The sequence below is a fragment of the Parasteatoda tepidariorum genome, chromosome 10 (genome assembly GCF_043381705.1).
Source record: "Parasteatoda tepidariorum isolate YZ-2023 chromosome 10, CAS_Ptep_4.0, whole genome shotgun sequence".
NCBI classification, from domain to species: domain Eukaryota; kingdom Metazoa; phylum Arthropoda; class Arachnida; order Araneae; family Theridiidae; genus Parasteatoda; species Parasteatoda tepidariorum.
In genome coordinates, this window is record NC_092213.1 from 4,517,743 (window position 1) to 4,531,326 (window position 13,584).

General features: G+C 27.6%; 2 protein-coding genes across 7 annotated transcripts in view; one reads left to right on the forward strand and one right to left on the reverse strand.

Annotated features, from left to right (window-relative positions):
* Positions 1-4,746, forward strand: part of LOC107454282 (hydroxylysine kinase) — a gene marked incomplete in the record, with an annotated part of 78,988 nt that extends 74,242 nt beyond the window's left edge. The window contains 1 exon segment of the mRNA XM_071187208.1: positions 4,495-4,746. Coding sequence (XP_071043309.1) covers positions 4,495-4,686 — 192 coding nt within the window.
* Positions 4,747-11,649: 6,903 nt separating this feature from the next.
* LOC107454283 (Chromosome associated protein H2) overlaps positions 11,650-13,584 on the reverse strand; it is a 51,369-nt gene continuing 49,434 nt past the window's right edge. For all 6 annotated transcript variants that reach the window (XM_043043757.2, XM_043043758.2, XM_071187187.1 and 3 more), the window contains one exon: positions 11,650-12,097. In XM_043043757.2, coding sequence (XP_042899691.1) covers positions 11,954-12,097 — 144 coding nt within the window. In that variant the 3' untranslated portion in view covers positions 11,650-11,953. The remainder of the gene's footprint in view (positions 12,098-13,584) is intronic.

Below are 13,584 nucleotides of genomic sequence, written 5' to 3' on the forward strand. Positions count from 1 at the left end.
TTTTTTTTTAAAAAAAAGCATTTTATAATGTTTATTTTCTCATAATTTTCAGTTTAAATTATATAAAATTCTTTCAAGTTGTTTATTAATTAATATTTTTTTTTACTTTTAAAAAGTTTAATCCCAGAGATTATGTATTAGCATGCCTTCTATTGATTTTTATAAACTACAAATTTGTCTCTTATTCTGATAATGAGAGCAAATCATCTTTTGAAATATACTCATAAAATAGTACAAGAGGGTAATTTAAAAATTTTTGAAGATCAAGTTCAGTTACTACATAATATTACACATTTTGATAAATTTTTATGGGGTTGAATGAGTGCCCTATCAAAACATATAGTGCCCTTCTTTGAGAAGCAGCGCCCTTTTTTATTCCTAGGGGGAACTCTGGTGTGGGAGCAGAATAATGCCACCGATTTTATTGTGAAGTTTAAATATGTTTCAGACAAACTTGGCTAAGTTGGACATTTTTGGGTTGGGTTTTTTTTTCTTTTAAAAAAACAATTTTGTTTACAATTTTGGGTTTTTTAAAAATAAAAAATAATAATTTATAAATACGATTTACTACAAAAGTAAGATAACAATTTTTTAGCTTTTTCCACGCATGCGCAGTATAATGTAGCAGTATCCCTCATATCTTTGGGCAGTTTTAAATATATTTTTCTCAAACTTTAAAGCATAATTTTGCAGTCAATTTTAAATAGCTCCAAAAATTTATTTAATTTTATTGAATATCTTTAAAGTTATACAAAAAAACGTAAGACAAAAAATCAGTTTTTGTAAAAATGTCTAAAGTGTCATAAATATTTAAACTAAGATAGATTTACGAAATTTTATGCAATTGTCGCATATAATAACCAAAATAATTCTTTCAAATTTATTGTTCTTTATTTTGGTATAGGGAGTTCAAAAACTATATTTTCCATTTGTAATTTTTCATCGGACCCTCAAACCTTTAAACTTCATTGATAAGTTTGAGCTAAACATAAGCTTTTAAATTTATAAAATAATTATCTAAGTATTTCGTAAGAAAGATCAAAAACTCTGTTGGTAAAGAAGTGTTTCCATTATTTCGTCCAACCCCAGTAATTAATCTTTATTTTGATGGCTCTCAACAACAGCATGTTTTGATTAATTTTATAACCTAAAGTCACAACAGCAAATAATAATATTTAAAAGATTAGAATTACTTTTGCTGTTGTGTTCCTGTATGCCATTTTGTGCATTGCAGTGTTGATTAATAGCATTGATTATTTCCTATTTTTAATCAGTACGAAGAAAGGATATTCAGCTAGTCTTAAAATATAAATGCCAATACAGGGCTCCCACTCTTTTAACAAAGCTAAAATTAAGCACTTTTAAGGACCTTTTTTGTAAAAATTAAGGACTTCAAAAATAGAATGATTGTTTATCATTGAATATACATATAACCAATAAACCAGGATTTTGATGATAAACCTAGGTGGGCTGGGATTTTTCAAACCCTGTTTATTACAGATCAGTTTANCCAATACAGGGCTCCCACTCTTTTAACAAAGCTAAAATTAAGCACTTTTAAGGACTTTTTTTGAAAAAATTAAGGACTTTAAAAATAGAATGATTGTTTATCATCGAATATACATATACCACCAGTGACAGAGCCAATTATTTACCTTTCTTTAAAAAAATCAATAAATAGAAAAAAATAATTTTACTATAATGTAAGCACTGATATAATTGTATTAATTAACAGGGCTCGCCAAAGAAGTACCAGGCAATATTTGCAAACCTGGAACGATTTTTTTTAAACATTTTCATATTGTCAAAGGTTAACATCATCCATGAAACTAATCCGTATTCCGTTGCAGAAATTAAGATTTGCAATTTTTTTCATGTTCATTTAAAATAAAAATAAATAGACTAAATAAAGAAATTTGGTAAAAACATTTAAAAAATTATTACAAGTTTTTTATATTTTGCTACTAGACCTTCAGTTAAGAGCCAATCTTGCTAAATATTCAGTTATGCCAAAAAAATTGTTTCTTTTCTATTCATAAAATGTTTCATTATAAGAGGAAATATTAAAATAAATACTAAAAAGCTGAACTAGAGTTATGCATGAGAATAATTTTCTAAACTCTGCCATGTTAAATTAAGTCGTATTTCCAGTAAAAACAGGCCATACTAATATCTAAGTACGTTAATTCATTCCACTATTTTTTCATTACGCTTAACTTAACAAATTGTTTTAAATTCATTGCAATAAATATTTTTATGAAATAAAATGCAATTATGTTTGAGAAAATTTATAATTTCAAACCAATATGTTTTTTATCAGTTCTAGGTGAAACATATAAATAAAAGGGTCTAAAATGATTTTTCAAAAGTTTAAACAAATTTCAATGGCCAGAAAAGTGATAAGGTTCCTTAATTAACAAATAGTGATAAATTATTTATTTTTACATCATGTATAGATTTTTACCACTAATATTTCTTTATCATCTTCTAGCATTCTTAATATTATCCTCTATTATTATTATGATTTGATATTATATTTTTATCGCAAATTAACAGTTTAAAACTGAAAGTGGTATTCTTTTATATCCTCTTTCTTTTATATTCTTATAAATCCTGCAATATCACTTTATCAGGTAAAAAATATTGAAAAAATTTACGAAAAACATATCGAAAAGGGTATATATTAACAATTTTGAAATTATTAGTAAACAGCAAATGAGTTATATTTACTTTTATGATGAATTTTACACAAAATTATTTCCAGCAAAACCTGCTATTAGGAATTAACTGTACATAATGTTACTAAACAGTCTGGCGAAAAACATGAACTAATTTTACAGCAACCAAAAATGGAATAAAAATTAAAAACAGTATATTAAGTTGCAATGTTAACTGAATAAAATGATTTATAAAATCTAAGAACCTTTTAAATGAGGAGATCTAAATTTTTACGTAACAATCTGCTTATCCTTAAGAAATAAAAATAATAGCGCAACAATCTAAAACTTCAAAAAAGTATTTTTTTTACATTACAACAAAACAAATTATAAGTAGTTACCAAATATTTAACTTTCTTGTTAGAAGCAAATCATGCTTTTTTATTAAGTACTCAGGAAAAAAAATATTTAAAGTATTTTTGAAAAAACTTTAGGTTTTCATCAAAAAACCAGGATTTTGATGATAAACCTAGGTGGGCTGGGATTTTTCAAACCCTGTTTATTACAGATCAGTTTAATTTTTTGTACAATCATGAATTTTAAAAAATGTTACTGCTCTCTATAAATTTGCTGTTACTTATTACATATTGAAAAATTGTACAAATTTATTTAAGTCTTCAAGATTTTAGGAAATAGTTTTCGTTATGGAAAAATATTTTCTGATACTTCATTTCTTAGCATTTTACTTAATTCCTATAAGCAGATGCGTTAACAGTATGACTGAATTTCTTAAATTCTGTCAATTTTGAAGTGTGGGTCTTCTACTTAGGTACCTTAAAACTGCCCCCCCCCACACACAGAAAAAGCACTATCTCATCCATGTGCTGTATCCCCCTTGTCCACACTATTCTTTTCCTTGAGAATGCTTCACTCTCCTCATAGAGTATCATTCTAGGCAAAAGGCAGAATATATTAATGAAGGAACCAATATATTAATGTAAGGACATGCTTTCTTTTCCTTGTTTGTAGCCCCCCCCCCACACACACACATTAATTTTGGTCTCACTAAAATGCTTTACCCTTGAGGCAAGGTCTAATTCTAAGTGATAAAAGAAAGACATTTTGAAAAAATTGATCCTATCAACTATTGTGATGCTGAAAAATTAAGGACTTTAAAAACCAAAATTAAGTACTTTTAAGGGCCCTTGTTTTCCAAAATAAAAATTGAGCAGTTTTTAAGGACCATGGGAACCCTGCAACCAGGATTTTCTTTTAAATAACGTAACTAAATATTTAAAAGGAGTACGATATAAAATGCAATTTTTTGCTTTAGAAATTCTAAATATAAGCACATTATTAGAACACAAACCTTTTATTATTATTTTTATAATCCCGTCGATGAACAGTCGACCCAATTTTATGGGTTTACGACTACTAATGTTCAACTCCGTAGCCTTCTAATTTTGAACCCAATCCAGAAGACAACTCCTGGATCGAGTATTAGGAGAAATTTGCCATAGTGAAGGACTTTTTGATGGAGCTAACCCACATTAGCGTTACATGGAGAGGAAGACCACGAGAACCTCCCACCGTTAGCCTGACTGTAAGGGAACTTTGAACCCATGATCTGTCTACCACTGAGGATATTTCACGTCAGCACTGCTGTCGGTGCAAGCCGGATGATGCGGAATTCGTATCGACTGGATTCGAACCCGGTTCGAACGCTCTATCCCCCGAGCCATCGCGGCTCAAACTTTTATGATTTAAGATATTTATACATAAACTGAAATGCTTCCAAATTTTGATGTTGTTTAATTGAGATTATTTTTATTTTCAGATGTGTATAGAATGCAGATTTTGTCAATCTTTAGTGTATGGAGCGTACAGTTATAGTCGCGATCCACAAAATGAATATCTTTTAGAAACATCAAAGACAGGTTGGGACAAACTTAAGAGTCTAACAAGTGAAAAAAATGAAGATCTACTACAAAGATGGAAAAACATTGCCGACTCCTGGATTAAGAAATAACAATCAATGCCTTGTAGTTTTTCACAATTTTAGGATTTTATAAAAATTACAGTTTTCTAATTCTTTACTTACTTATTCCTCTCAATTTGATTCTTCATTTTAACCGGTCATTTGCACTTCTGACCAGATCACCTAATTCCTTTCATTAAGTATCAAAATTATTATTTTTAATTTTGCTATAAATTTTGTATAAAAACTTATGATCAATATTATTTACCACAAAAAAAATTTCATTAATTCAAGAAACACTCAACTAGAGTTACTACAAATCCAGGTTTTCTTTTTTTTTTCCAAAAAAACACAACCTGTTTGAATTTTTTCAAGAAAACCAACAAAAAAAAATTTTTTTTTTCTCAAAAGAAAGCCAGGGTTTTTAAATGGGTTTCTTAAGAAAAACAAATATTTTTTTAACAGAGAAAACACCACAAATTTTTCATTTGCAGATACATAAAAAGCCACTGCAAAGCTTAGGCGTATGATATATATTTTAATTTAAGAGCTTATTAAAATTAAATCAAAATTTTCTGTTTATTTATTGCAAATGTTGTTACAGAAATATATAGAAAAACTGAGAAAAAATTTGTTTTAAGCAATTCAACTCTATTTAAACTATTAAGGCTGAACATAGTTCAGCTTCTTCTTCCATTGGCATGACAGCACTTTGTGCGCCAGAGCCTTCCACCATTCTGCTCTTTTCTTTGCAATTGTTCCCCAGTTAGCAATTCTCAGGATTTTAAAATCCTCTTCCACACAGTTAAGCCATCTGATCTTAGGCCTATCTCTAACTCCAGTTCCCATTGGTTGGATAATTGAAGATCTTCAATGTTCATTCGATAGATGTGACCCACAAGCTTTATGCTACTTATTTTGAAGTATTTGTTGATATCAGCTTCCTTGAATAGCCCTATATAGCTTAGCTTAAAATTTCCTCCAAAAGCCCTCTATATTTACAGCACAGAAAACTTTTCTTAGGCTTTTTCTCTCAAAAACAGAAAGGAGGTCTGCTTGTGATTTAGTTGAAGACCATGTTTCGAATCCATAAGTTAAGACAGCTCTAATGATTGTTTTATAACCCATTATTTTTGTTCGTCTTACATAGCTCAGTTATTCGAAGTTAAGTCACTGATCTAGTTCTGATTAACCAAGGTCATTCAATGAAAAATTAGCTATTTTTCTTCAGTAGCCATAATGAATGAAAAGTTTACTTACATTTACAACTTTATGAATATAATTGTTTTTTTACATATATACTTTCCTTATTAATGGAGAGAAAAAAACTAAAATTGTGGTCAAAATTATAAGTTTTTTTTCAAATGTGTTTAAAAAAAAATATTGTGTTCGATTCAATTCGGGCAACCTAGCCAACCCTGCAATCAGATATAACATAAGCATGATTTTTTTTATTCCAAATTATGTGAGAAAATATGAATAACAATATTTTTACATATTTTAAACGAGACATTTTTTTCATGAAATAGAGTTGTTTTAAGAAATTTAAAGTTGTTTTAAGAAATAAACAAATTATTTTTGAACGGTGTCGTTTGATTATCCTTAATATTACATTGATTAAAGAGTCCTTGTCAAAAATAAAGTCACAAACACGTTATCGAATTCTAATAAATTTCGACCAAGAAAGACAGGACTAAAAACCTTTTTGATTACAGGAAGATACCAAGGTAATTCCCCTTCATGTTTCAGCAGGCAATAAAAATTACTTTAATATTTTTCACCCCTTCTTCCTATTCTAATGAATTTGTCAAACACATTTTTACTTAAACATTCATTTGTCACCCTTCACAGGTATACTTTGACTTAAATTTTGACAAGGGATCTTAAAATTATATTCCAGGCTTACCTGATACATTAAATATACTTGAGATAAGGTTCTTGATTCATTATAAGCGTAAACAGTGGTAATAAATTTACTAAAAAGTCAGTATGAACTATGCAATGCTAACTATAACTTCAACCTTTAAATCTCAGAGCTTCTTACTGGCAAAATAAGATTACACATATGTTTTATAAATTTATATCCTATAAAATGACTGTAGTTTTTAAAATACTTTGAATACTAACAAAATTTCTCTTTGCATATAAAATGTAGATAATTCTGAATGCAGTGCGCAAAATTTTTTTTTTGTATTTAATGATAACATTGTTATTTTCCAAGATAACATGAGGGAGACACTGTTTGCCTTCATCTTGAGCAAAAATTCGTGTCAAGAGTTGTCGTTTTAACGAGTTTCGACTGTATGAAAAATGTAGTGATAAAATTAGATACAAATTTATAAACTGTATATTATTATACTGTATAAAAAATTTAATGATAAAATTTCATATGCTATGATAAAAATGTAATAACAAAATTAGCTAAAAATTTAATGATAAAATTATTTTCCAAGATAACCTGAGAAAGACATTGTCTGCCTTATCTTGAGCAAAAATTTGTGTCCAAGCGTTATCGTCTTCACGAGTTTCAACTGTATAAAAAAGGTCAAATTTGTTTTCTTTGATTAGCAATTAAGTATTTTCTTAAAGAAATACAGCTTAAATTATAAAATTAAATATTATTGGTTAGCTGGGTTGGCATGATTTAAATCAGTTGTTTTTTTTAAAAAAAAGTCATTGAATTAAGTTGAAAATATTTTTTTGCGGATTTAATAAACATATTCTTATGAATGTGAATTTATTAAAAAAATTCTGATTATACAGTGAAACCTCCAGACCACCTCTATTTACGACCGCTTTTGGAATGCACGGAATTTTTTCATAAACTTTCAGTTGAAGAAAACCTTTCAGAGAGATCAATAAAACCTCTCACAGACTGTGTAACATCTGCACCCAATGCAGAAAAGGCCAAATAAGGATGCATGAAAAAATATTAAAAAAAATTAACAAAACAAATAAGTAGATTAAAATGTGTTCAAAATATCTGAGTGAGACTCTTACTTAGAAAGCTCTTTTTGATGATACAACATAAAGTTGCAATCAGAGTGCACTAAAGACAAGGCTATCAATAATTTACTTCAGAGTTAAAATTAAATTAGAAAAAAAAAAGTTGTTTTAGAAAAAACAAGCATCTCAAAGGAACCTCTTCTTATCCTTTACTAACTAATTTTTAAGATATAAAATTAAGTGCAAACTTAAACATAACGGCTTATTTATTTAAAATAGCTTCATAATTCATAATTAGTAATTTTGTTTTTATACATAATTATATTAGTTGGGATCATTTTTATAAATTTCAAATTTTATTTGCTAAATTAATTAATTTACTAAATTTTATTCATTGATACGTCTTTTCGTGATGCCGACAGAAGTTGCATTTCAGCACCAAGAAAATAACACTGGATAAAATTAAAACTGCGAAAAATGATGTGCCTTCGATAACAATTTTGAAGTCAATGGAGGTAACCTCTAACAACGATCAACCTCCGTCGATTACCATTTTACTGTGGGAAAGAGAGTGGTCGCTGCATCACAATTGCTGTTATTATTATTGCACCAATTATATTTATTTTTACATGGGTGATTGTGAACCCAACTCAAAAATCCTGAAAATTTCTTGAGTAAAATCATTCATGACGCATTTCAAAAAATTAATGTCCTTATAAATTCAAATCATTGATATTTTCACAACATGAAAGTCCTAATAAGTTATATGCAGAATAATTTAAATTACAAATTAAACATAAGTTTACTTTTATCTCTAATCACATTTATTATTCTACCGGAAAAATATTAACAAATGAAAGAGATGCCAAGTATAAATTCTAGTAATATTTTAAAATAAAATATATAAGAATTTTTATACATAAATGTGATCGATGATTTCTTGAAACTTCTGAACCTTGGATTTCCGGATCACGGTTAGCGGAAAATCTGGAATTCCGGATTTTTTTCGGAGCACAATCATCTCTGTTATTATGCTTGATAGAATGATATAAAATTTCATAGAATATTTTTCCCGTAGCTGCATATAAAACAATTTGATGTTTAATAAATATATTTCACCTAAATTCGTTCAATTTTATGCTTATTTAAATACAAGTTTAAAACTTATACATAATTTGTGTAGATAAATAAAGAAGGAAGACTAGTTCTGCCAATCAGAATTCTGTTTTTAATGTTTCGAAATTTAAATTTATTATTCATTTGACAAAACGTGTCTGTCTTTAGAAATTCACGAGGGTGTTGTGCTAGAATAAAAATAACTATCATTTTATTTATATAGCAATTTGTTAGGAATAATTAAATACTAATTTTAAACCTTTTGTTAGAATTATTAAGTATTTTAATTAAAATATTGCTTTTAGATAATATAAAGCATTATAAACCCTTTACTTACGACACGTAGCACGGTTAAATTTCTCAATCTGGTTTATTTATAGTATCAAGCATAAGGTTTATACATCTTATCAGCGCTTTCACCATAAAATGTGGAGGAAAAAAATTTTAAAAAATCTGATTTAAATATATAAAAAAATTTGATTCTAAAACATCTTCACCAAGTGTGTTGGATAACAGTAATCATTATTATTTTTCTTTTAGCTGAAATCACAAAAAATTAAAATGGTTTAAATCAGAGCCAGCTGTGAAAAAAAAATCTGCTCTAAAGAAAGAATAATAATCGTTTTAAACAATTAAATTCACTTTTTTAAACTATTCTTTCTGATTTCAGATGTCTGGAAAAAATGCTTAGCTCTCTAGCATTAATATATATATATTGCCAGAGAAATTGAGCTGTTTTAAAAAGTATTTTCTCCATAAACACGTACAGTGAGAACTCTATTTAATGAAATCCTAATAAAACTTTCCCTATATGTAAAACTCGTTAAATAGGAAATCACCATTTGAAATACTTAAACAACACTAAACAGGTTTTAAATTCATGAACACTTGACAAAACTGTAGCAATTCATACATCTTTATCTTGTAAATTATTATCTACTATCAAATTGTTTTAAATGTTAGCATTTCATCATATGAAGATTTGATTTCTTCATTCATCTTTTTCAAAATTTATTGTGGCATTGTTTATTTTTTCACGCTGTCCAAAATATCTGATTCAGTTAATGTTTCTGCGGTTGCAGCTTCAGAGTCAATAAAAAGAAAATCATTAATCAGTACATCTTTAATTCCGTGGTTCTCTCTTAGCTGCATCCAAATTTTTTTTTTAAAGTTATTCTAAAGGAATATCATCCTCGTCCTCCCCACTTTCTAAATTCTCCATGCTTACTAAGAATCCAACTTCAGCAAAACTGTTACGAATAGTACAATCTGTAACATCATAGTTTCATGTTTTAGAAATTTCTGTTCTCGTAATTTGATTTTTGGCATGAATTCCTGAATGAAACGCAAACAATTATGGATTTTACGGCTTTCTCTTAAAGTGGCTGTGAAAATCAATTCAAGGTCATTTCCGCCATAAAATGCGTCAACAAGTTTGAAATGCTCCGAAATATTTTGGGAAATAGGAAAAGTGGATCTTAAAGAAAAGTTCTTTCAATACAAAATTCACTTTGCTATTTGAAAGTTATTTCACAAAGAAATTTCCAAAATGTTCTTGGTTCCTCGAAAAAAATTTCAGAATAGAAAAATTCACAAAATGGCAGTTCGTTAAATAGAAGTCCGACTGTATTTACAAAAACAAAACCTATCACACTGTTTTTAAAGAAAATGAAACTTTATAAAAGTAGTGAGATAAAACATTATTTTGGACTACAATTCATTCAGCTATAAGATAATTTGACTGGTTGAAAACATTTCCTTCTTTGGAATACAAAAAAAATTATAATTAGCAGATACAAAATTAACTCAGTCTTTTTTGTTGTTTTTTTTCTTCTTTTCTCTCTACAATATAAATGTGCTACAGTAACTGGAAAACAGCCTTTAATTTAATTTGAATAAGTTTTATTGCATTTAATTCAATTTTGTGGTTTAAGCATCTTTTTTATAAAAATACTTGAATTTAACAAATCAAACAAGTACCATTTCCTAATTAGTGAAGTTATAATCAGGTACTAGGCTTAAAAATACTTAAAAGTATAAAAACAAAGCAAAAAAGGAGTGTTTGATGTTATGTGGTAAATGTAGAAGAATTTTCCATGCGTATAGCTAAAACTTTTGTACAGTGAATAAAAAATAATTAAATTTTAAAAAAAGATATCATGCTGAATAACTTTTGTTCAAATAATCAGGTTTTCACAAAATCAGTACCAATCTTCCCAGTTCCACACGCAAAAGAGGCTCTTAATCAGTACAACTTTTAAGTAAATTATAAAATCTGGCACAAAAACATACTCTGTCTTGAGAAAAGAATTTGAACACACTCAATTATAAAACTTGTTTGTTTATCTGAAGATCATTTCATGCAAAAAATAAATTAATCAAATATTTATTTATTATTTTTTATCATTTAATAAAAATTTGAATAGTAAGATTTATGAATTTTGAGCAAAATCAGTGAAATAGTTAACTAATTTAGTACCCATACATCATTTTAAACTAATTTTGATGATATGGCATTTTACTATTTAAAATTACATAGTTTAAAATGATGTAAAAATTTGTATATTTAATAATTCAAAATTATTTTGACCATTATCGTAACAATTAAAAATAATTAATTAAAAATATAAAATAATCATTAAAAATTAAGTTCTTTTCACATAGAATTATCTTCAGAAAAGAAAAAGAACAATTGTGCGCACAAAGTTTTTGACCATGAACTAAAGCAAATAGTGAAATTAACATTAAGACGCTCAAACTTTAAACAGTGCTCTAGCAACAAATTCAAATCATTTGAAGAAGAAAAAAAAGGTATGCTTTTTCAGAGGAAATCATTTTTTCGAGTCTGCGTTTATAACTTAAAATATTGTCCACTCCAGTTATTCATTTAGGTTAGGTCCAGTTAGCATATTTTAGTTAGGTTAACAAAAAAAATTTCGAGAAAAGCACAACTGAGACGAATAAATAACTTTTTTTTATTTTGTTAGTTGCAGAACATTTTGTAACATATAAAAAATAAAGACTATTCCTAAATGAATGAGAAATTATAGAGCAAATATTTTTTGCATACATAGGACATGAATACAATTCATATACAAACTCAGGTATACAGTTTTCACGAATAGTATTGCTATGGTAATTTGATGAAATTGTCAGTCATAAAAAGATGTTCAAATGAATGTGAGAAAAATAATTTACATCATGATGATACTAAAGGAGATGAATAAGTACAAATGGAAGAGAAATAAAATTTGAACTACTTTCTTGCAGAGTCAGTGGGTTCATTGCCAAATTCTTCCAATCTCAAGTGGTGCATTCTTTTAGATAACAATGTGATACAAATTTGTTCTTCCCCATCAGGACCTTCTTCTGTCTCTAATGATACATTACCTATGTTTGCCTGCAATAAATTTAAAAAAGTTAAATAGGCAAAAAGGGTTTGTAAATAGTAGAATAAAATAATGAAATATTCAAGTAACTTTTTTTCCATAGGCATAAGTGAACAACATACTTTTGGAGAATTTAAATTTATCTATAAGAATTTTGTGATGCATCTAAGCCATCAAAATTTTTAGCTACCAATTTATCAACAAAATGTTAAAAAAAAAATTAAAAAAAAAGACATTGTTTAAACAAGATGCAAGTTTATGATTGGTAATAATTTTTCTTCATAATTTAGTACTAATTATTCTTAATTAGTATGGTAATAAAAATATTCTCTGTCAGGGTATGTAGCCAAATTTGTCAACAAAAATTAAGCACTCTAAAAATTATTTTAATCACTTTTTAAAAAAAAAAAATTTTTAAAAATCATAAATAAGATATGCAGAGTAATAAAAAAATGTTCCTTCTTCTGTTTAAAAATCATTTATAAACATAAAAGCAACACGCGTAAAAAAAATTTTTAATTCCTTACATAATCTTGATAGAAAAAAAACATTTTCAAAAATTCTGATAAATATTGAAAGAAAAATAGTGAAAATCATTTTTTCATAACTTATGACGACACTCTACATGGCAAGGGAAAAATATCATTTTGAAAAAGAAAAAAATAAGCACTTTTTACAAAACCCAAATTGAAAAAGCATCCTTAAGGGCTTTTGAAAAACATAAACCAAAAAATAAGCTACTTTAAGCACTTTTTAAAAATGCTATGTAACCTGACTGTATTTTTTATATATATATATACAGTCAAACCTCGCTATAGTGAACACAGTTTATAGTAGGGGTGCACAACCTGCGGCCCGCGGGCCAAATGCGGCCCTTCGACTACTGAAGTGCGGCCCGCGAGAGTTTCTAAACACAATAAAAAATTTTTTTAAAAAATGGCAATTTTTAATCGCACTTTAAAGTCATCACGTTTTGACACAATCAATTTTAACAGATTCTTTAGTAAATGTACGTTTAACGAGCTTTCTTGAAGCCGAATTTATCGTAAATATAAATGATTTTTTTTAAACAGTTATTTCCGCTTTACTACGTGATTTTGAAAATTCCGAACTTTTATAACGACGCGAGTTTCAGATCGCAAATTTAAATAATCACTTTTTGGGCACTTTATTTGTGACGATTTCATCTTAAATCTAAGTGATTTTCTATCTTTTTTTTGCAATTCTTTCTTTTTCTTCAAAAATCTTTCTCGGCAGTTACTGCTATGCGTTCCTACGTATTATAAAAAATTCCAATTATTCTGTTACGACATGCAAATTTTAAATCATGCATTTGACGCGCTTTATTTGTGCTGAGTTCAGCATAAATATATTTTTTCCTAATTATTTCTATACTTTTCCTCGTGATTTTGACGATCCCGTTATTTAACTATGATGTTATTACGACACGTGATTGTTAATCACGCAATTAAATAATCACTTTTTGATACGGTATTAC